Raw genomic sequence first — 22,616 nt, 5'->3', positions numbered from 1 at the left:
GGTTTGCCAAGAGCTTTTTTGGAAGGGTAGCCTGAAGTGGCCTTGACAAGAGAGGAATTCCTGTGCCTCCTACATGTAGAGGCTTTGGACCTCTGCAGGCACGTGTGCACAGGGTATTTTCCGAGGCTGGGATAGGACATACTGCCCTTAAGGTCTGCTGCAGGGGAGAACTGAAGGACAAAAGAGTGTCCTGTCCACGGTCTCCCTAGAAACAGAACCAAATGGGCCCAGAGCCTCAGCCTGTTCCTCTACTTCTCATTATTTTCACCCAAGCTAGCTTCCTGAGCCTCCTACTCTGCTGGTCCTCACCCGCCCCTAAAGAAAGAAGGGCTCAGTAGTCCAGTAGCCATTGCCAGAGTCCAGAGAATCAGTAGAGAATCCTAGCGAAAAAGGTACCTTGCAACATGCCTGGGGACAGAAAGAACATTTCTGGTTCCTCTTGGTTGTCCTTGTAGGTCCCAGAGAGTGAGAGCTTTTACCTCATGGTCACCCAGAATCAAACACAATCAGAGATGAAGAAAGGGAAATTCCCCTTATCTGAATAAAATTTGTGGTTGTGAGGCTGGAGAGATGGCTCAGCAGTTAAGAGCACCTGCTGCTCTTGGAGAGGACCTGGATTTGGTCCCCAGCACCCACATAATGGCTCACAACCATCTGTAACTCCAACTTCAGAGAATACAGTGTCTTTTTCCGATCCTCATGAGCACTGCACATACTTGGTGCACAGACATACAAGCAGGCAAAACACCCATCCATACACATGAGATTAAAAATAAGTAGCAGTTGTGCAAAAGCCCCAAAGATTATGAGTTTACAACACTTCCTGGGCGCACCAAGTAGAACATGAGCCTCCAGAAATACAGCAAGAAAAAGAAGGAAAGGATGACTTGGGGGTTGCAAAGCTGCTGGGTCTCCTAGGTGCAGTTCCACAACACTGCAGAGCTTCAGCCTTGACATCTCAAAATGGCTTGATGCCTTCTTCTAGAATTGGCTTAAGGAACAAGGGAAGGGCAGATAATCCAGAACACAGTTCTTGTTTCTGAGGGCCTCACAGCTGGTGTGACTGTGAGAAAGCGAATCATTGTTCCTGTCCTGGGCTGGGGATGTAGCTTTGTAGTGCTTGCCTGCCATGCACAAAGCACTGGGTTCAATCTCTAGCCTTGCAAAAGAAGGAAAAAAGAGTTTCCATCCTGCCTCTGGGTCAGTTTTTCCTTCCTAAGCCTCTTAACTTTGAAAACTAAGATGGAAAGGTGTACTTGAAGGGACCATTATAGTTGTGAGAGTAGAATGAAATTATATATAATATGGAGAAATCTCACTGTACTTGGCATGTAGCTGGCATGAAGTCTATAATTGTGAACCTTTTTGTCTGCACATTATCAAGGCAAAAGCCTATGGCAGGAACCACTTAGGGAGCAATTTAAGTTAATTCATGGTCACACAGGAACAGTGAGGTGGTTAGAAGTGTCCCCTGCTACTGGGCAATGGTGGTGCATGCCTTTAATCCCAGCACTTGGGAGGCAGAGACAGGTGGATCTCTGTGAGTTCGAAGCCAGTCTGCTCTACAGAGCAAGTTCCAGGACAGCTAAGGCTGTTAACACAGAGAAACCCTGTCTCGGGAGGGAAAAAAGTGTTCCATATTGCTGGCACTATCCTTGTAGGAGGCATTCATTAGCAGGCCATAAAGGAGGTGCCTTGGGAAGGGTCAGGTGATCTGGTGGGCTGTTTTCAGGAGGGACTGAGTCAGAGACTTGTGTTTGATGTTGGAGAGGCCCTCCTAGTACTCCCAGTACCTCTGCTGGGGACATGCAAGAAGTTATGGATACAGCAGCCTTCTGAAGTGGCAGCCTAGTGGTTGCTTACCCTGTGCAGGATGCTGAAGCAGTTGACATATGCCCTCCCTAATCCTCCCTGCAAGGGAGAGCTCATTGCTCCCACTTTCCAGACGAGGCCACAGACGCTGAGTGAAACTTCTCGCGGACCATCAGGAAGGAAGTAGAAAAGCTAAGTCTAACTCCCACTGCCACTGATCAGACCCTACCAGCCATCCTTTCAAAGCACCTAGGCCTATGGACCTCCCCAGATAAGAGATAATGAGCAGGGTCTCACTGAAGTAGGATGGAACTTAATACTGACTTGCAGCTGAGGTCCACATCTGTCAAGGGTTGCAATCCATTGTCAATGCTGATTTTATTGCAGAACAGGAGTATGTTAGGGATGTATATTTGCTTCCTCACACACAAGGGCCAGTAATTCACCAGGCAATTCGAGCTCTCCCAGCAGCTTCCTCTTGTGACAGAGCCTGTGTCTCCTTGGCTAAGATCTCACACCCAGTCCTAGAGAGAATAATTAAAATGTTAATTTTCAGGAACCTCTCAGTCATAATACCATTAGAAGACCAGTATCCTTCTCATGCAAAACCCATGTTTCAATTACCAACTAATTGCCTGAGTCCTGTGCAAGGACAGGAGCTTTTCAGTCAGCATAGGACTGTCGTTCTCAAGGAACTGGGATGACTGAATTAGTGTGGGGATGTGTGAGGGTTGGCTTAGAGGAAGATGATCTGGAAGCATGACTGAGGGTGAGGAACTCACCTATCCTACCCCCTTTCCCAATGTGGTGACCTCCTCCCCAATCCCCCACAACTTCAGGTGCTGGAGACTTGTGTGAAGAACTGTGGCCATCGCTTTCACCTCCTCGTGGCCAACCGAGACTTCATTGACAGCGTTCTGGTCAAAATTATCTCCCCCAAGAATAACCCTCCCACCATCGTCCAGGACAAAGTGCTTGCTCTAATTCAGGTGAGCCGGCTTCCCTCACCCAACTTGTTGGGTCTGTAAAATGGCAACATGCTCACGCTTTCCCATTATTTTGGAGGAAAAGATACAGATTGGGGGATTAAATATTTGTTACACAACTTATTTTCTTTATATTCACCTCACTGGAAATCCTAAACCGTGGCTCTCTTGCCAGTTGACAGAGTCTCCAGGAAGCTTCTGGGTGCCCGACCTTCTGTTGCCCAGACAAGTAGGCAGTAGAGGGGGCTTCAACGGGCCCTGAAATAATGGGATATAATGGAGGTGAGTGTAGAGTAGGAAGGGCCATCTTAGAGTCATGTACTGGGTGGGTGAAGTCACAGAGCAAGAGCCAGCTCTGCAGTGGAAATGATGTTAAGGGATGTTTCACTGAAGAGGTGACATTTCTGTTGGATCCTGAAAAGTAGCGGGGAGGGGGGGTCTGGGAGTTTGGTGGAAAGGCCAGAGTGTAGGAAGCATTTCAGGAAGGACATAGCTGTACAAAGGCCCAGAAGCATGGGAGAACAGTTATCCATACTTGAGATATACCCATTATATACTCTGTAACAAATCAGCCCAAGTCTAGCAGTTTAGAGAAAGAATGTTACCTTTTCCCTAGTTTCTGACGAGCAGGTACTCAGGTGCAGTCTGATTGGGAGATTATAAATGTACCCTCTGAAGGCATTACTGGGGCTGAGTATTCCACGTCCAAGATGGTGCCTTGCATGGCTGGTGGTGGGAAGCTTTAGTTTCTAGATGAGATCTGTGTTTGCCAACACAAAGAAGTCACACATCACATTTTCTGTCATTCTGTTTGTTGGAAAGGAGTCACCAGTTAAGCTTCAAGGATTAAAGGATGAAGTAGTGTGTGAGTATAATTTGAATATTGTCTTTGAAGAGCAGGTTGTAGTATAGAATGTCCAGGGCTGTACTTAAGGTGGGTAGATAAGCAGGAAGTGAGGCCAAAGGATGGGTAAGGCTTGTGGGTTGTGTGTACTGAGGGCTTTGGGTTTAGACCTTAGAGGTAATAGGGGAGCCATTGAAAGTTTCTGTTCTGGGTCGTACATAGATTTTAGACAAAGCACCCTACTGGCATGGCATCTGAATCCATGAGCATATCCAATATGGATGACTGTGCATGTCTGCAAGAGCCAGGAGGAGAGGGAGACCAAGTCAGAATGGGAGCATGACTCCAGTAGGAGCATGGCTCATAGCCTGGTTTAAAGGTCTGACAGACAAGCAGAGTAGCCAGGATATGGGCTCTGGGGCTGTAGGGTCATTATATATGAGGCTGGAGAGGTTGTGTATCTGTCTAGAGAGTTTTCCCATCTCCTAGAGCACCTGGCTCCTCCTAGTTGTTAGATGTGCCCTGGAGGGCTCCTAGCACCCATCCTGAAGCACACATCTGCTGTCTTGCTCATGTCCTCTTGTGATCTTCAAGTGCAGCTTTGTTATCTTTCTATTCGACTCCATTGGTTCCTTGAGAGCCCTGGAGTGCCGTGTCCTGAGGGACCAGTTGACGGTCAGCATTGAGTAGTATTTTTTTTTTTTCGATTAGTGGGTAAATGTAGCTCACTGAGGCTGAGAGAAAGGGCATGATGTCTCATCTTCCTTGAGAGTGGCCCCTGTGCTGTCATTCTGCATCTCCTCCCTCAGACCTGCAGTATAGTCCCCAGTTCCACGTCTACTCCCATAGCCTCTCCTGGGACTAGAGACTTCCAGGGAATAGGGGTAGCTTTTTCTTACAAAAGGCAGGATACCCCAGCTTAAACTCTTTATTCCTGGTCCGGTCTGTACAAAGTCCACACTGGTTACAGAAGTGGCAGGAGACATGTTCAGTGAGAGCTTGCTCATTCTGAGGCCTGGCCAGGCTCCGGGGTAAACAGAGGGCAGACAGAGCCCTTCACTGGCTGGGTCCCACAGTTCTCTGCCCCAGAGATGCCTGTTTCTTCATCAGGTCACTATTTCCCTAACTCTAGTTCCCCCCCACACCACCACATTACTTCTAACCTTGGGCTGGTGCAGTAGCTGCTGGGCATCCACCTTCCCTATAAAACGAGGGCTGGGTTTCTGCCTTCCTGTTCTTGGACATGTAGCACAGGCGTACACTAACCTAAGGTCCAATGGTGCGAGTCAGGTATAGTTTGTTAACCTTCCTCAGGTACGTGGCCGCTCTATATTGGAGTTGATGCCATGAGCCTGCAGTGTATGTCTTCGGGGAGCATATGCATTTGCTTTTATTAGGTATGTAATGAGTATGCGACATTGGCAGTTTCACCTCAAGCCATGACAGAAGGTGCTGGGTCAGGAGGTACCAGGACTTCTAACTGTTTCACACCTTACTAATATGCTATGTTCTGTCATTGCAGCCTATTTGATGAACTTGGGGAAGTATTTTACCATGTCATCTTTAGCCACTTGGAAAAAGATCGTCTTATATGTCTGTTGACTATTTAGATGACCCCCAAGTTCATGGGTTAACTGATCTCAGCCAGCCTTCATTGGAAACTATATGGAAGAAAAATTAGCTTCTGTACTGTACCAAGCATGCACTGGTCTTTCTCTTATCATTATTCCTTAAGCTATTCCTATACCATTGACACTTTATTGGTGGTATGAATAAACTCCTAAATTAAAAGTCTAGAGATTATTTAAAACATGCAAGACTAAATGCATATGCTGTGTGCAGTGTATCCATAGACGTTAGTATCCTAACAGATCCTGGAACCAATCCCTTGTAGATACTAGGAGCAACTAACTATCCTTTTAAAAACTGGACAGCAAGCCAGATGTTGTGGTACATACCTGTAATCTTAGCTGGGAGGTGGAATTGAGAGGATAAGGCTTTCAAGATCAGCCTTGGCTACATAGTATGTTTGAAGCTAGCCTGAGCTCTACATGAAACCCTGTGTCAAAACACTAACAATAACAAAACTGAACCAGCTTCCCAGAGAATGATAAGTCCCTCTGGGGGAGAATGTTTTACTCTCAGCATCATAAGAATGTAGGGTTAGGTGTGTAGCTAATTGGTCAAGCACTTCCTAGCACACATTAGGCTGTGGGTTCTATTTATCCCTGAAATAAATAGGATAGTTCCAGGCAAGGTAGTGCATGTCCTTAATCCTATCACCCAGGAGGCAGAGGCAGTCAGATCTCTATATGTTTGAGACCAACCTAGTCTACATAGAGTTCCAGGATAGAAGAGAGAGGTGGCAATCACTGTTTTTCTTGACAGCTGAGAGTAGGTAGTGGGTAAAAGGCACATCCTGCTGGATCGGAAAGTGGTTCTTCTAATAGCACAGCTGCCAGTACAATCCAGACCTTTCCTTCATGCTCGCTAGAGCCCATCTGCTTGGGAAGTGGGTCAGGCTGGTCCTGGCCTTGCCCTCAAGGAGACAGCAAGTTAGAGAGACTGAGGTTTGCAATCAGCTGGAGCCAAGGCCTAGCTAGGAAGTACTGGAGCTGGCCTTTGAATGCTGGGAATCACGGCGCGGGCTTAGCCCTAAGTATTCCATTCCAGAAAATCCCAAGAATGAATAGGGACTTGAAAAGTTTTGAAGTAAGGAGAAATACAGATAAGCGCCACCAGTTTCCTGCCCATGAAGCATGCTTCAGGCTGGGGGGAAGGGCACAACCACAGAGGGACACACCTGGGGGTCCATTTCCAGCTGCCAGCCTGAGCCAACTGCCTCTTACTTTACCTCAAAGATTGAAGCAGACTTACAGCTATTCCAGGAAGGAGGGGGGGCAGCTTTTCAGAAGTCTCTTGTGCCTATGGTGGAGTAGGTGAGAGAACTTGTTCTCTTATGTCCATCTGCCCTAACACACCATCTCCCAACCTTGCACTGGACTCACAGGCATGGTTGGCCTAGAATTGGCTATAGAAATGGCATTTCCAATAGCCTATGTTTGCCATCAGCAGCCCCCTGGGCCAACTGTGAACAAAATCCACTAGTTTGGTGCAGCTTAGTGTAGAGCACTAGCTTGGCACCCAGGGTTTCTCTGTGTAGCTTTGGAGCCTATCCTGGCACTCGCTCTGGAGACCAGGCTGGCCTCGAACTCACAGAGATCTGCCTGCCTCTGCCTCCGGAGTGCTGGGATTAAAGGCGTGCGCCACCAATGCCTGGCTCCTAGGGTCCATCTTTGAAAGACATACACATGCGCACACATAATCCAGTTGATGCCTTCCTCCTGTGCCCCATTATGTGAGAGTTAAAGTTATGTTCTAAGTTTAAATGACTGTGCTTAAGCGATTTATTAAACAAAACACCTCTAACCTGTAAGCCCCACTTGCCCAAGGACAGATAACTTCCTGGAATGCTGGGGGCTGCTGTTCATGTAAGATAACAAGCCATGTTCTATAAACAAGTTAGGTTGCCCCAACTGCACAGGATGTGTTTAATCCGTACAGGTGGGGGATACCTAGGCAGAAGTATGTCAGGGTGTATACTTGCCCCAATTGGATGAAGGCAGGAAGTGCATAGCCTTGTGGTATTTGCCTTTATAAGCCCACAACTAACATAATTCTTGGCCATTCTCTGGGAATCCTGGGTATGGGCCTGTCTGGTGTCCATCGTCCTTGCCAGTAATAACACTTGCTTCAAATTTGGTGTAAAATTGTGGTGGTCATCGTATTCTCACCCAGTGGGATTAACACTTACTGACCTCTAGTCATCCACAGACACTCCATATTCTAGCTTGCTTTCTGTTGTTATGATAAAACACTAACCAAAAGCAATTTAGGAAGGGGAGGGTTCATTTGGCTTACACTTCCATGTCAAAATCACTCACAGAGAGAAGTCAGGGCAGGAACTGAAACAGAAACCCGCCCTCAGGCATTGGTCTCTGGACTCCTGAGGACACCAAAACAAGACCATCTTCCAAGTTCCCATGATCCTTGTGTGAACCGTGGGTGGGCAGCATGATTCTCAGCTTATCTACCTGACCCAGGCCTGGGGGCTCGATGTACTCCCCTCACCAGATGCATCTGCTCCTCCCGATGGGGTGGGGTAAGACACATGGAAAGCAATAAAGCCAGGTTAGCAGCTTGCCAATGTCCCTGCCCTGAACCTTACCACAGCAGACTCCACTGTCCCCACCTTCTCTCCACTCCCTTGGCTATTCTTAATACTCACCTTTTATTCTCTCAGTCCCACCTGTAGAGAAGACAGAAGACTGCCCCCATCTGTGCCACCCCTTAGGCTTCCTAACCCTATTGTGAGGGACAGATATTAGGTCATCCAGATGCAATATCCTCAAGCTGCTCATGCCTTTGCCTCTCTCCATATGCCAACACCAAACTCTAAAAGTCCTCCCTTCCTTCCTTCTTGTGTTTTTGGGTTTTTTTTTTGTTTGTGTGTGTGTGTGTTGTTTTGAAACAAGGTTTCTCTGTGTAGTCCTGGCTGTCTCAGAACTCTCTGTAGACCAGGCTGGCCTTGAACTCAGAGATCCACCTGCCTCTGCCTCCCGAGTGCACAGATTAAAGGTGTGTGCCACCACACTCAGTTTAAAAGTCCTCTTTTTACTGAAGAAGATGACTGGTTGGGATGGAGAGGCAGTCTGGAAAGTTCTGAGAGATTGTGTTCTTTGACAGTGTCAGATGCCTGGTGGCACCTGTGATGCATGCTGACCACACTGCTTCAGATGAAGGCCTCTGGCAATTTTCTGGGTACCTTGTCCTCTGAGACCAGAAAGCCTATGCTGGAGGCCTGAGCAGAAGAGGAAAGAGCCTCCTTTTGCCCAGAGATATCCCAGGACCCATAGTTCAAATCAGTGCTTATCTCTTGCTCTGAAAGTTGCTGCTCAAAACCTTGGACAGAAAGTGGTCAGGTTATGTCTATAGTTTGGCACACAGAGTTAAACCACAAATTGACCTTTGTCTTCCCATTAGTCCCCCCTTTGCATCTTTCAGTCTCCAAATTCTGAAGCCACAGACAGGAAAAGAGGGAATTTACATAAAGATCTTGGCTTCTAGTGAAGTGGCTACCATGTCATTGGCTAAACAGCACTGGTGACAGAGAACCTGAGAAAATGCCCAAACTACTACTCCTAGAAGCCTGCTTCCTGATAAGGTGGTCATGTGGAAATCATCCTGCCTCTGCCCTCTCTACTGACCCTGCGTCTCAGTTCAGGGGTTTGGGGTGACCAAGACCCCCCAAAGCTAGCCTCAGCTCCCCTAAGGAGGATTCTTGGCTCAGCCTGCAGCAAGGCCCTACTTTATTGTGGACATGTTAGTCTGCTGACAGCCTCTATGGCCATCTCTCCTTTGTTCTCTCAAGTAGGAAAATAAGGGTGCTTAGTAACTGAGAACTCAATTATATTTAGCCTGACAGCTGTTGACCTAGTACCTTCCTTGTGCAAGGGCAAGACACCCGTGTGTACCTTTAAAGATGCCTGACCTAGTCAGGGAGATGAGAGCAGTTACTCAGGCATGTCCCTAGAAGATTCTGGAACATGTGACAGCTATAATTTCTCCCATCTCCATGTTCTCACAGATAACTGTTCCTTTAAAACATATCCCTCTTCCCTCCTCCCTGTTTGCCCCTCTGTTGGCATCAGACTCTTATTCAGGGGAGATTACTGTTGTGAACATATGCTTTGTTTTCAGCAGTCTGGCCCAGGCTGCCCAGGGGTCCTAGACAGGAGCTGGCACTGTGGCACGTGAGGATAGGGTTATTAACCAAGACTTTCTGTCTATAAATTAATGCCAACTCTGCTCTCCTTGCTACCAAGGAGAGTTTGTCTTGACAAAGCAGGACGTCACAGAAGCCCCCCAGGTCACCCTGGCCAGGGTGTGACTGAACCTGGGAAGTGGCAGAAGGGGTCAGGAAACCTTCATATCTTCTCTCTGCATACCACTCAGCATAGCAACTGTACATCCTTCCAGAATACAAACTATCTCTGTCTCCTGGTCCCGAGCCGAGCCACCTATCAGGCTTATATTCTTAGAGGGCAATTTTCTTACACGAAGAGAAGGACCCAGCTCCCTGTTACACCCAGGGCTGAACTCTTGGAAAAAGGAGAACCTGATCGGCCCAACTTAGGACATGTCCCAGTTCCCTGGAGCAGGCACAGCTCCTGAGTGTGTCTGAATCAGGGGAGGAGTCCTGAGGAGTGTCTCCTTAGAGAGATGGCATAGTTCTGTAACCTTTTTCCTCATCATCTCAAACTCAGGTATGGGTTGGAGCAAGGAAAGAGCAAGGAGGTCCCCAGAGCTATTTGTTTCTCCATGAAAACAGAGGCAGGAAGTGGCACAGGAAAAGCTACCAACTTCTCCCAGTGGGCTGAGTATAGTTTTAGACTCCTTAAGTTTTTTTATGTATTTTTTTCTATTTTTATTTATTTATTTTTGGTTTTTTGAAACAGGATTTGTCTGTGTAGGCCATCCTAGAACTAGCTCTGTAGACCAGTTGGCCTCCAACTCAGAGATCCACCTGCCTCTGCCTCCCAAGTACTGGATTACAGTTGTGTGCCCCCAAAGTTTATTTATTTGTATTATTTATTTTTATAGGGCTGGGCATAGAACCTGGGGCTGGTGTGTGCTAGGCAAGTGCTGTACAACCAGCCCCAGACTCTCAGGTTTGCTCTCTAAACTGAAAGCCTAGAATCACAAGACTCAGCTGGATTTTGATAGGGTGGGAATGGACTTCATGACACTAGAGGACTAGGACAGACCAAGGCAGTGAGACTGCATGGGCCTCCAGCTGGTCTCACTGACAGCCTCTGTAGGTACCTTCAGATGCAGAAGAAAGGATTGGCAGAGACAGGCTGTCCTGGTGCCGTGGTGGTGTAAAATCCCTGAGTATGCACAGTCAATAAATGCATCAAGGAGAGAACGCCAGGCTGACAGTGTTGTTTGTAGTGCGTGAGATGCATTGGATGTAATGGAGGAAGCTTCGGGGAAATGGCCTTTTAACTTCTACTGGCTCTGGTGGTTAGAGATAGAATTTCTGTGGCTGCCTCAGGATTAGTTGGAGCTTGTGGCTGAAGGCCATTAAATGCTGTGATGGTGACATACTCTAAAAGGTAGCATCTTCTCCTTTGGGTACAGAAAAGGGGGTGGCACTGGGAACCCTGTTTCTGAAGAGCCTGTTGCATAATTTCTGGGTTTGATTCTTTAGTAACTTCCAGAGAACAGTTTTGTTTTTTTTTTTCCCCGTTCAAAGGAATCTGCTGGTGGTAATTTCTATTTCATTTCTGTGTGTGAGCAAATATGTGTGGAAACTGTCAGCTGCACAACTTAATAGAAAATACCAGGTTGATACAGGACTCCTGGGAGGTGGGATAGTCCCAGCCACTGACCATGGTCTGGCTCCTGATGGACTCTTGTGCCCCTGGGCTGAAATCATTTCACCTGTTAGTGACAGGACTGGGCTGGGCAAGTTTTAGCACTGAGCGGTCTGAGGAAAACTGGATTCAGCCCTGATTTCTCATCACATATCAATTTTTCCTTTTCTTCCTGTTCAATTTGCCTACGGTCTTGCCTGTGTGTGGTGTGTGTGTGTGTGCACGCAAACACACACATTAGGCATTGAAAACTAACTCTTCCACTTCTTCAGTTCACCAGCTCTGGCAATTGATTTCCTTGAGATGAGACAAATGCCTGCATCATAGAGTACTCAAGGTACTTAGGTGTTATTTCTCTTCTGCTTCCCTAAGAAAGTACATGCCAAATTAAGTTTCATGAGTTTGTTCACATTCAGCTGTGTCATTGAAAGCCAGGGCTTCAACAGCTGTGTCGCAGCAATGATTGCAGCAGAATAGGATTTGCCAGCGTGCCTTGGTGCCTTGTGTGAGCATGTAGGACAGCACCCACCTCAGAGAGTGTTAGGTTGACTTTGCAGCACCTTGCCACCCATGGAAGGACTACCTCCACTTCCTGACAGGTCTTCCTGTATCCTCCCAGGCGTGGGCAGATGCCTTTAGGAGCAGTCCCGACCTCACTGGCGTTGTGCACATATATGAAGAACTGAAGAGGAAGGGAGTCGAATTTCCCATGGCAGACTTGGACGCTTTGTCTCCTATCCACACACCCCAGCGGGTAAGCTTCCAGCTAGTATTTTCTAGAAAGACTGCCTGCAGAACAGCCAAGCATTGAACCAGCCTTTTGCTGATGCCTTTGCATTATTCAGCTTGTCATGTGTTCTCAAAGCTCCGGGGCATTTCTTTTTCATAACAAGGGGGATGCAGATGGAGACAGCTGGGTGGCTGGTGATTAAGTGGCAGCAGTGTCTCTCCCAGTTTCACACTGACAGTGGAGGAATATGATAGAGGGTTCAGTTCAGTGGTTCTCATGGAAATGGCTGCTTTGGCTGAGCCATCCTGTAAGGGTCATTAGCACCTGCCTTACAGAAGACTGCAGAACATGTGTGAGAATCTCTCCTTATTTCCTGTGGAACTGAGGGTTGATGTTTATAGCAGAGGCACAGTACAGTGTATAAATCAAGTGGATAATTTTTTTTTTTTTTGCTTTTCATATGGTGCTGGAGATAGAACCTAGGGCCTCATGCATGCTAAGAACACATTCTATTACTAAGCCACATTCCAGCCCAATCAGAAGGATCTAAAAATGTATTTTAAGCCATGGGCGTTCAGCATCAGTCCAAGCATTCTTGAATTCTGTCAGCTTTGGGACTCAAAACCCAGAAAAGGCCTGTGTTCAAGCACCCTGAAGAACCTCTTTAAGTGCTGGCAGTGGCCAGAGTGGTTCTGTGTCTCAGGATTAGATGAATGCTGGCAGTGCCAATCCTGGTTCCTCTGGAAAGTTAGCTTCTGTACTGGCTATGAGGCAGCTCCCAATCTAGGGGGACAGAGGCAGGCTAGCCCAGTCTAAAGAGCACCAGTGACAGGTCACATGGCCTTACTGCTCTCCATCTGCCTGTCTCTCACATGGTGACCTCACAGATGGCAGTGTGCCTTACACATTAGTGTGAACACGTGCTAATGTTGGCGAGGATGTCTGAGATGCCTAACTGGGTAGAGGGCATCAAGAACCACATTTTCCAAAGCATTGTTCTTGTTATGATCCCCATAAACTGATTACTATGCTTTGTTGTATAAACATAACCTGTTTTGTTCTTCCATTAATGGCACAGAAGGAACAGTGTTATTGTACAAGAACATTCAGTAAATTGCACGATTGCTATTTATATTAGTCTCCTTATAAAGGCCACAATATAGTCTTGTGGTATCAAGTAAGGATTCATGATTAGCAATCTTAGTAAGTACTCAGATGTGGAGGTGGCCTTAATGACAGCCAGTGCCTGGAATGCTCCTAGCCTGCTTTCCATGGGGCCTTTTGGGTTGCATTGCTTGTCTGCAGCACATCCTTTAGCAGGGGCAGAGAACAGAAAGAAGAAGGAGGGAGGAAAGAAAGAGACAGTGGGGGCTCTGCTGACCTGATGGAGAGACTGACTGAGGTTCTGTGGATTCAAACTGAAAGCACCACCTTTTCGGGGCGGTATCAGGCTAAGCCACTTAGGCATCCAAGTGAACCAAAAAATACTGTTGTTGTCATGCCAGAGTGTCCCAGAAATGGATCCAGCTGCCACCATGCCCAAGTCCCAGTCGCAACCCAGGACAAGTGCCGGCACCTATCCCTCACCTCCTCCAGCTTCCTACTCTGCTCTGCAGGCCCCGGCTCTGAGTGTGACTGGCCCCATCACAGCCAATTCAGAACAGGTATTTGTGTGCTTCCAGGCCATAAGCAAGCTAGCCAACTGCCCCCTCGTACCTTTCCAGGGGACAGAAGTCTCCCTGTACTTCCAGGTGCTATGCTAGGTGTGGGGACACAAAGATGGGAGGGCCTGGTCCCTGGAGTAGACAGGTTGGAGGTCATTGTAGTAGTGTGTGGTCTTGCTGTGATAGGAAGCAGAGCTGAGCAGTGAGCCAGCGTTGAGCAGGGCATAGAAGGCAGCTGGGTCTATGGCACTGAGGGCTTGGGAGTGGGCCTAGGGTTTTGTCAGCTGAAGCCTGTGCGGGCAATGTCATCATTGATGAGGGTATCATTGACATATGCAGCACAGAGGAGTAGCATACCGGGGAACACTCAGTGGCCCATCTGCAGAGTAGGTTAGCATGTAGGCTGGGTGGGAAGATAGTGACAGAAAGCAAGTTCCAAAGCAAAGGAGCACAACTGAGCTGTGAGTAGACACTCACCACCCACAGAAGTGAGCATGGATCCATGAGATGTGCCAGCCATCACAGCTCATACTTAATCAATGAGGTCCCTGAAGGCAGCAGTTAGATAGGGAAGTCTTCCCGAAGCCTCTTCCTGTCTCAGTCCAGACACTGTCTGTTTGAGGGTTACTTCCTGATAAGCTAGAGCAATTTTACTAAACCTTATTTTTAGAGAAATTATGGAGACTGTTTTTAGTTGAATTTATAGAATTTCTATTAGTTAAAATTTTAGAATGGGTGAGACTTGGAAAAAAATTACTCAGTTTTTGTAGTTCCTATTTGTTGCAGTGCCATTACTGTGGAATCTTGTTAAAACATGGAAGGAAGGGGGTTCAGGCAGTTGCTTATAAAACAGCAGTGTTGTTCTAGGGCTCTGCCCTTCTGCCAATGCTAAGGAAAACATGTGGTGCAAGCAGAATGCAAGCATGGAGTCACACAGGCCTGGGTGTGAGCCACATTCTGCTGCTGCTCCATGTAAGGCTTCAGTAGAATGGCTAACTTCAGTCTGAGCAGGCAGCCAGGCCCTGACTTTAGAAGATGGTCCCATGTGGCCACCAAATACTGGGGCCTCTCTGATCCCCCTGCTGAAATGTGGAATCAGAGCTCTCCGTGGGATTTGGGTCACTGAATGCTGCCCCTCTTCACCCCCAGACCCAGAACCTTTCTAAAGGGGAGCTGTGGACAGAAAGTCTTGGCTCTAGGCCCTGCTCCATTGGGCAGAGCTCCAGAATTGCTCTGAGAGGAAGCAAAAAGTATTTCAAGATGGATGGTGCTGGAGGCCTTACATTGGCTCACTGCAGTGTAATGGGTGCCAAGGAAGGGCCCTTCAGCAGCTGGAATAGCCAAGAGGAAGTCCTGAGTGGGAAGAAGTGTAGGAACTCCGAGAACTGTGACACCTGCCCCAGGAGGAAAATGGAAGCTAAAGCAGGTAGTCCATTGTCCGACCTGGCCTACTTCAGAGCCCATCAGTGGTAGAAACTCCTTAACCAAGATGTTGAGGAGGCCCTGGGGCTACCCCCGCCCCCCTTCCCTGCAAGTGAGTCAGAGGCTGGCAAGGGTCTTTTGGAACCTGAACCATCTCCTAGGTGACTGATGAGAATCCTGTAGCAGAGGAGAGGCTGAGAGAGACTTGTGGATGTTTGTGTTCAGGCAAGCCAAGGAAAAGTGGAAAGGCCTTTCTAGGAGAGGGAGGTATGGATCTGGAATAGGTCTCCTGTAGGAAAAATACCCAGTCCATTCAGCTCTGGGATTCCCACAGGAATAGGCCATGCCTATGGCCAGCTGTATGCCTTAAATCAGGTGTACGAGGCACAACACAGGCCACACAGCAGCCTGTGAGGTGTGAGGTTATCACCCCCTTCCCATAGGTGAGGGGGTAAGCTTGCAAAGGGCTGATCCATCTCTGGACATTGGTGCTGCTGTAGCATCAGCTCCTCACTGAGTCTTCTAGGGCTCTGCACATATCTCAAGGCAGGTTGTAATTTTATCAGATGTGCATTGGTCTCCTGCCAGAAAAATGATGGCATTCCTATCAACTTTTACAGGCCTCACTGTGGGCAAAAAGATCCCTGTGGCTTCCACTAATGTCTTGAAAGACTTCAAGATCCCTGGAGGTAACCAAAAGCTCAGGCAGGACTGGAGGACGAAGGGAGTCAATGCACAGTACGCCAACTGCAAGAGAGGCTCAGGCTTTGTCGAAGCTGGGCAGGGTGGCAAGCTTTTAAGAGTTGGCTTCCACTCCTCTACTCTTTTCTTATCATAAGAATTCTGTGAGCACTGGCCAGCCTCCCTTAGGGTATGACACTGACAGGGACAGAATCTGTGAGCATGAGGGTCATGTAGAATAGGGACTCCACTCTAAAGGGATCTTGGAGCACCTACACTACCATACACTGCTATTAGAGAAGAAATAGAAGCCTATAGGTTAAAGGCCCATTTCAGGATCCTGTGGCAGGAATGCTGAGAGCACAGCTCCCTCCTGCCCCAGTGTCACTCACTGCACATTGTTAGTCGTGTGCTGTCATGGACAGGGAGGTGCCAACAGCACATTGTTAGTGACCAGGGCTCTAGTGAGCTGATTGCCCCGTGTAGTTCTCGCCATACTGCCAGCTCTCGACAGGCAGAGCAGGGAGATAAGAAGGCTACTTCTGTGGTCATGTTTGTGTTGAGCAAGGTGATCTCACAGTGGACAGGCTTGTCTCAGGCTGTGGGCTGGCTGGTTCTGATCCTGTGACTGACCTACCTTCTTCCTGCCTTCTCCTTGACCTGCAGATTGCTAGGCTGCGCAGTGAGCTGGACATTGTTCGGGGAAACACAAAAGTCATGTCTGAGATGTTAACAGAAATGGTCCCTGGGCAGGAGGATTCTTCTGATTTGGAACTTCTCCAGGTGAGGATGAGCTTAACTTAGAAGCGTGGGCTGGGTACCTGTCTGGGCCCTGGTAGGACCCTACTTGGGCACGCAAATGTGTTGACAAATCTGGTGACACCATGGTAGAGAGGGTGTAAGTCCATGCTGATTCATGCTCACCCTTACTTTTTGGAGATAAGCAGAGGCCAGTATCGCTCTCTGTATTTTAAAATTTTACTTTAATAACTTTTTCCTGACTATAAAGTACCTATCAAAGTAAAATAAATAAATAAATTTCCTTAGCTTTTAGTCATCTGCAATAAGTGGAGTTTATATTTTGATGTGTTTTCATTTAGGCTCTTAGTTGTGTTCATTTATTCTTACATTGAGTTGGAATCATGCTGTGTATATAATCTTGTCTGTGGCTTTGCTCCCTTGTTATTATGTCACAAACACCCTGGAATAAGAGTCCTTGGGCCATGCTGGGTAACTTCCAGCACTTGGGAGGCAGAGGCAGGTGAATCTCTGTGAGTTTGAGACCAGCCTGGTCTACAAGAGTGAGGCTATCCAGGACAGCCTCCAAAGCCACAGAGAAAACTTGTCTCGAATCCCTTCCCCCCCACAAAAAAAGAGTTCTTGGGCCTCGATGGCATAGAGAAGCCCTGCGAGGCTCTCATCCTAAAGTAGGAGATTCTGAGGTTGCTTTGGAGGCCCTGTTCTCAGCCTCACTTCCGGGACCACTCAGGCTGGGAGTAAACACTGTGGTTCCTGAGAAGCTGCTGTGCCGACCCCCTGCCTCTGCCTCTAGACACCATAGATGGTGATGCTGGAGATGAGTCATAGGGCCTGCATATTAGGCAAGTTACTCCCCGACTGAGCCACACCTCCAGCCCATCCTACATATCTTTACCACTGCAGGAAAAGGAAATAGGAGCAAGCCAGGCTAAAGTCTTACCCCTCAATTAGTTGAGAGCCCATGAGGCTCAGAGCCAGTGACAGAGCTCTACCACATTCGCCTGCAGTGACTCCTGCATAGAAAGTGTCAGCAGCACTGCTCTTCGGGGTAGTAGCCTTAGGGAAGGGTGGAGAAAGGATGCTGTGAACTATAAGTACCAGATTTCTCTTCTAAGAGGCAAGATGAATGAGTGGACAGACCAGGAGTCATACTGGCTTGATGACTTGACCTGAGTGCGTCATGATACACCTGCTACTACTACTGCTATTTCTGTCTGGCCGTCTTGTCTACCTGAGTGCTACATCTCCCACTTTGCAGTATGTACACACTGGCCACCTGGGAAACTAGGCTCTGATGGTCCTGCACTTCGGTAATATGCATGCCTAGTAGTTCTGCTACTTAGAGTTCCCACTCCTCACTCCAAGTCCTTAGTTCCTATGGGACAAGGCTGGGTAGAGACCTTCTCCTGGTCCTACACCAAGTACAGTCTGAGGGTCATAGACAATAGAAGATATGGCTCCTGCTCTAGGGAGCTCCCAGCGAAGTACAGGCGACAGATAAGGAAACTACTCTCCTCCAGGGGACCTGGATATCAGGCTGCCATTTAAGCTGAGATGAGTACCTTTGGCCTAGCCCAGTGTGAACACTGAGCATTCCCTCTCTGGTTCCCAGACTTCTTCCTGATACCTGCAGCAAACCAGGCCCCTGGCTCATCAGGTGGTAGCTGTGTGTTACACTCCATGGGCCTCGTTCCCTCTAATACACCACACCGGGCTCTACCCAAGCCTGCAGGAGTGCTCTGCTAGGTATCCCGTGGTGCACAAGAATCTGAGGCCAGTCCAGGATGATGTGGTGATGCTATGCTGGATCAGGGTTGGATTCCTTCTATGGGGTGGGGGCTGTTGCTCTGTACAGAACTGAAATCCTGACAGTAGGAGGTGGTTTGAACAACACCAAAATGGTTCCAGACAGCCAGAACAACAGACAGCAGTGTGTGTGTGTGTGTGTGTGTGTGTGTGTGTGTGTGTGTGTGTGTGTGTGTGTGGTTGTAGGGTATTTTGTTTGTTTGTTTAAACAAGCCCATCAGCCAAGAATAACAGAACCTAGTCTCCTGGCATCAGCTCAGTTTTCAAAAATAGGTTGCTTCCAATGACATTTTCCTTCATTCTGTTTTGTTCCAACTCAGAGCCTACTGGCCCCCACTGCTGTCATATAAATCAAACAGAAAAAGACCGTGTCTGGGTGCCTGCGGGAGGCTGTCATTTCAGTGTGGAAGAGGCAGGAATGGGTAGCTGTGTGAACAGACTCACTTTTTCTGGCTGGAGGCCACTGCCTTATGTCCCCCTTCTTCTGCCCCAGCAATCAGCAACCAGCAGGCAGTGGCTCCCACAGAATAGCAAGCCTTCCATATGGGAAAATGCCACTGTCCTATTGGAACATGGTGGGGTCAGAATCTGTCCCCAAGACTTCTTGGGGAAGATGGAAGACAGCCAGAATGCTAGAGGCAGAAGTAGACCAGAGCTCAGAATGCTGGCCAGGGCCCCAGAAATAAGCGTATTTGTCACCAGTCCAAATGTTCCTACCAACAGACACAAGCTGCTCTTGACACGAGTGTAGGGTGATGACTACAAGGTGTAGAGAGTGGGAGGAGAGGTAATTGAAGGTCCAGCCCCAGGATGCACCTGTGGCTAATTGTACTTATGGGTGGTTGCATCCCAGTTGCTTCCTTCTTAGGGTCAAACTCTTCCAGGCTTGTCCTTCCACAACCCATGAGAGCAACAGGGAAACTTGTCTGAGGATTCCTGGGAAAATGGCTGTCTTTGAGGAAAGGCCAAGACCAGTAACACTTAGTGCTGTCAGCTTTGCTGGAGACCCCAAGGAGGAAAGATGCTGTCAGCTTTGCTGGAGACCCCAAGGAGGAAAGATGCTGGGAGAGGACTCTCAGCACCTCTGGCGAAGGGGGGGGGGAATGTAAGATCCTCCTCTTTCTGATTTGAGCAACATCTTCCAGACAGCTCGTCTAACTCAGCACCTATGCCCAGATTTCCTACAGTCTTGGATCACTTTTTCTTCACATCCCAGTGACAAGCTGTTCCGGCTGTCATAAAAGCACTGTTCATTTCAAACAGGTATCGAAGTTGGCCTCTGTGCACAGCAGGGTAGAGTACACAACTTACAAATGACTGCATGCACATCTGGGAGACTCCAGGTGAGGCACAGGCCCTTTCTATGCCTGTATCTCCTTCCCTGATGCCTGGAGTAATTGCTTTCACTGTGGAAGTGACTGTCACAGGGCATGTCCTCTCTGTACAAGTCAGCTTCTGTAACCATTGTTGAAAAGCCGTTCTGCACATTGAACTCAGATCTGTTTCCTGTAGCTTTAAGTCAGTCTGTGTTAGACAAAGGCACAGAGAAAATCCCTTTCCCACATGGGTAGAGCCTTAAGTATCCATGGATTGCTGTAAAGCCTACAGCCTGTCCAAGGTCCATGCTGTTGACACCCCACTTGTATAGGAACCGGCAGCCTATCACAGGAAGCAGGTGTTGTCACCTGTTGTCTGTCATCCTGCAACTTCTTTTTGTTCTTTGTTTTGAGGCAGGGTCTTACCAGATAACCCTGGCTGGCCTGGAATACTCTATATAGATTAAGCTGGCCTCAAACCCACAGACATGCCTGATTCTGTTTCCCAAGTACTAGGACTAAGGGTGGGTGCCACCACTGGCATGCTGTGCCACCTTCATCCCAAATATACATTGCAGTGGGTTGAGCCCTGAGGTGCAAAGCTGTCATTGTCCTTCCTAAAGTACATGCCCTTAGCAGAAACTGTGTACATTTTACTGGGATTTAATCGAGCCTTTGAAGCTATCTTCAATTAATAATAACTTATGCAGTGATGGATATCATATAGGTCTTTATCAGATGAAAGAGAACCCCTTCTCTGTGCTGTTCATTTAAGTAGTTTGTGGCCATCCCCACTTGCTTCTTGCATTTTGTTTCAACAAAGAGTGGCCAAGATATTTTTGTCTGGAAAAGATCTAGCATATTCCAAATGTTTAGTTTCATGTGCTCCCTTTCTCACCGGTGGACCTTCCCTCCTTCCCTTCTCCTTTGCTGCTGCAACAGGACAAGAGTTCAGGACTGAATTCTCTGCTCCTTTGACTTGTAGAAGGTTTAGAGGATAAAGAGATGTTTTGTGAGGTAGGGATGAAACTGTCTCTTGAAGGGAAGATAACAGCATCAGGGTTAACTAGGCAGCGAAGAGCATATTTGATACAGTGTTCTGACTGATGGCAGGCATTTGCAGAAGTGACTGGATGCTGAGAACCAGAGATAGGAAGATGCCAAAGCAGAAGTCCTTGGCATTGAAGGAATTCCTGGCTCAGAGTCTGCAGAGTGGAAAGGGAGGCCTGCACAAGCTGCTGGTTTAAGGGCTGCTGGCCTGGAGGAGAGAGAATCAGTCATTCCTCTGCATAGTTTGGAATGGAGGGGCCCTGACATAGTTCCAACGGAACCTGCTGTGATGGCTGTGGATGACACCAAGGAGACTATGTGGACGGCCAGCTGGTGCAGCTGGGTGGCTGAAATGGAGCAAGGTTCTGCTCCATCTTTTTTTGCTTTTTAAAAATAATTAATTTTGTGGTGGGCAGTGGTGGTGAAGATCTGTAATCCCAGCGGATTTACAGGTGGATGCAGATGGATCTCTGAGTTTGAGGCCAGCCTGGGCTACAGAATGAGTTCTAGAACAGGTGCCAAGCTATGAAGAGAAACCCTGTCTCAACCGCCCCCCCCAAAAAAAAACAGATTAATTTTTTTATCTTTAATTATGTGTCTGTGTGGGGGTATGTGCATGTGAGTACACATGCCCATGGAGACCCAGGAGAGGACGTCAGTCACATCTTCTGGGAATATGTGGTTGTGAGCCATTCTATGGGTGTGCTAGGAACTGAACTCAGGTCCCCTGCAAGAGCAGTCCACATTTTTAACCACTGAGCCATCTTTCTAACCCAACCTTCTCTAAAGATTTATTTATTTTATTTTATGTGTATAAGTGTTTTTACCTGCATGTCTGTCTGTGTCTTGTGTGTGTGCCTGGTGCCAGAAGAGGTCAGGAGTGGGCATCATATCCCCTGGGACTGGAGTTACAGGCAGTTGTGAGCCATAAATGAATGTACATTGTACTTTAGAATTAGAAAGCTGCACCACTGATTAATAACACATGAATTTTAGATTGTTAATATAGTCTTTGAAATAATTTAATTTTACATATATGGGATTTTATCTCTTTTTTCACCCCTTTTTTGAGACAGTGATTTGAAAGTTGAAGTCGGGAGTTGTGCCGAGACCTTGAGTCAGAAGGCTGGGGGTGTGTAAGCTGTCTCTAGGCAGAGTGCTCATGACAGCCCTGGCGGCATCTTCCATCAGGGGCCTATGAGACTCTGAAAAGAGAGAGCCTTCTTTCCCAGCACCTAGAGAGAAGCAGCAAATGCCAGGCCAAAGCATTTGTTGGTGTTAGTGTATGTGCGTCACTGTCTGTGCATTTGGCTTTGTTCCTCAGAAGTCCTCTAGCACTTTCCTAATGGCTTTGAAAGTATTAGAACCCTTCCTCCGGACTGAATTCTTTAGAGTCTGGGATGCTGTGTGAGTCCTACTAAGGGATGGTCTGCCAGAGTCTCTAGAAAACATCCTGAGTGGGTAAGAGATAAATATGGGAGTTACAAGGCAAAGTCAACACTGTAACATGTAACATGTAAGCACACATGTTGATTATATGAATGCGAACCCATATGTATGTATTTTTTAAACATACCATTTTTATCTTATGTGTGTGAGTGTTTTGTCTGCATGTATTTGTATATACCATATGAATGCCAAAGGATTGTGAGCTGCCATACGAGTTCTGAGAACTGAACTCAGTTCCTCTACAAGAACAGCAAGTGCCCTTAACTGCTGAGTCACCTTTCCAGCACCTGTGTGTTTGTTCTTTAGACAGGGTATTTCTATGTAGCACTAGCTGTCCCTGGAACTTGCTATATAGAACATGCTGGCCTCAAATTCGGACAGATCTGCCTGCTTCTGCCTCCCGAGTGCTGTAAAGGCGTGTGCCATGCCTGGCACTTTGCTATATTTTTGAAAATTTGTATGGTGACACACTGAGGTGGGGAAACACCCTGAGGTCTCGAAGTGTAAGTAGGAGGGTAATGGAAAAGAAAGGGCATTGTTGGCAGAGGACCAGCTCCTCACAGTTCCTCAGCAGTGTGGTGAGTGTGTAAGGCCACCATCCTTGAAAGTCTAGGACCCTGAAGAGCTTTGGAACTCCTTACAACAACATGCCATGGCA

At 47.7% G+C, this 22,616-nt stretch overlaps 1 protein-coding gene across 8 annotated transcripts in view; it reads left to right on the top strand.

The window, feature by feature from the left end:
* Nucleotides 1-22,616, top strand: part of Tom1l2 (target of myb1 like 2 membrane trafficking protein) — a 120,141-nt gene that overhangs the window by 72,241 nt on the left and 25,284 nt on the right. For 7 of the 8 annotated variants that reach the window (XR_003487321.2, XR_004770713.1, XM_027427300.2 and 4 more), the window contains exons 4-7: nucleotides 2,652-2,801; nucleotides 11,701-11,835; nucleotides 13,317-13,475; nucleotides 16,245-16,361. Coding sequence is in view for 6 of the 8 variants with exons in the window: in XM_027427300.2 (XP_027283101.1) it covers nucleotides 2,652-2,801; nucleotides 11,701-11,835; nucleotides 13,317-13,475; nucleotides 16,245-16,361 (561 nt within the window). In the remaining 2 variants the exon portion in view is untranslated. The remainder of the gene's footprint in view (nucleotides 1-2,651; nucleotides 2,802-11,700; nucleotides 11,836-13,316; nucleotides 13,476-16,244; nucleotides 16,362-22,616) is intronic. The other variant, XM_027427303.2, reaches the window with a different exon arrangement.

Source organism: Cricetulus griseus, chromosome 7 (genome assembly GCF_003668045.3).
Source record: "Cricetulus griseus strain 17A/GY chromosome 7, alternate assembly CriGri-PICRH-1.0, whole genome shotgun sequence".
Taxonomy (NCBI): domain Eukaryota; kingdom Metazoa; phylum Chordata; class Mammalia; order Rodentia; family Cricetidae; genus Cricetulus; species Cricetulus griseus.
Note: the sequence above shows the minus strand (reverse complement) of the source record. Positions and strands in the feature narration are given on the sequence as shown.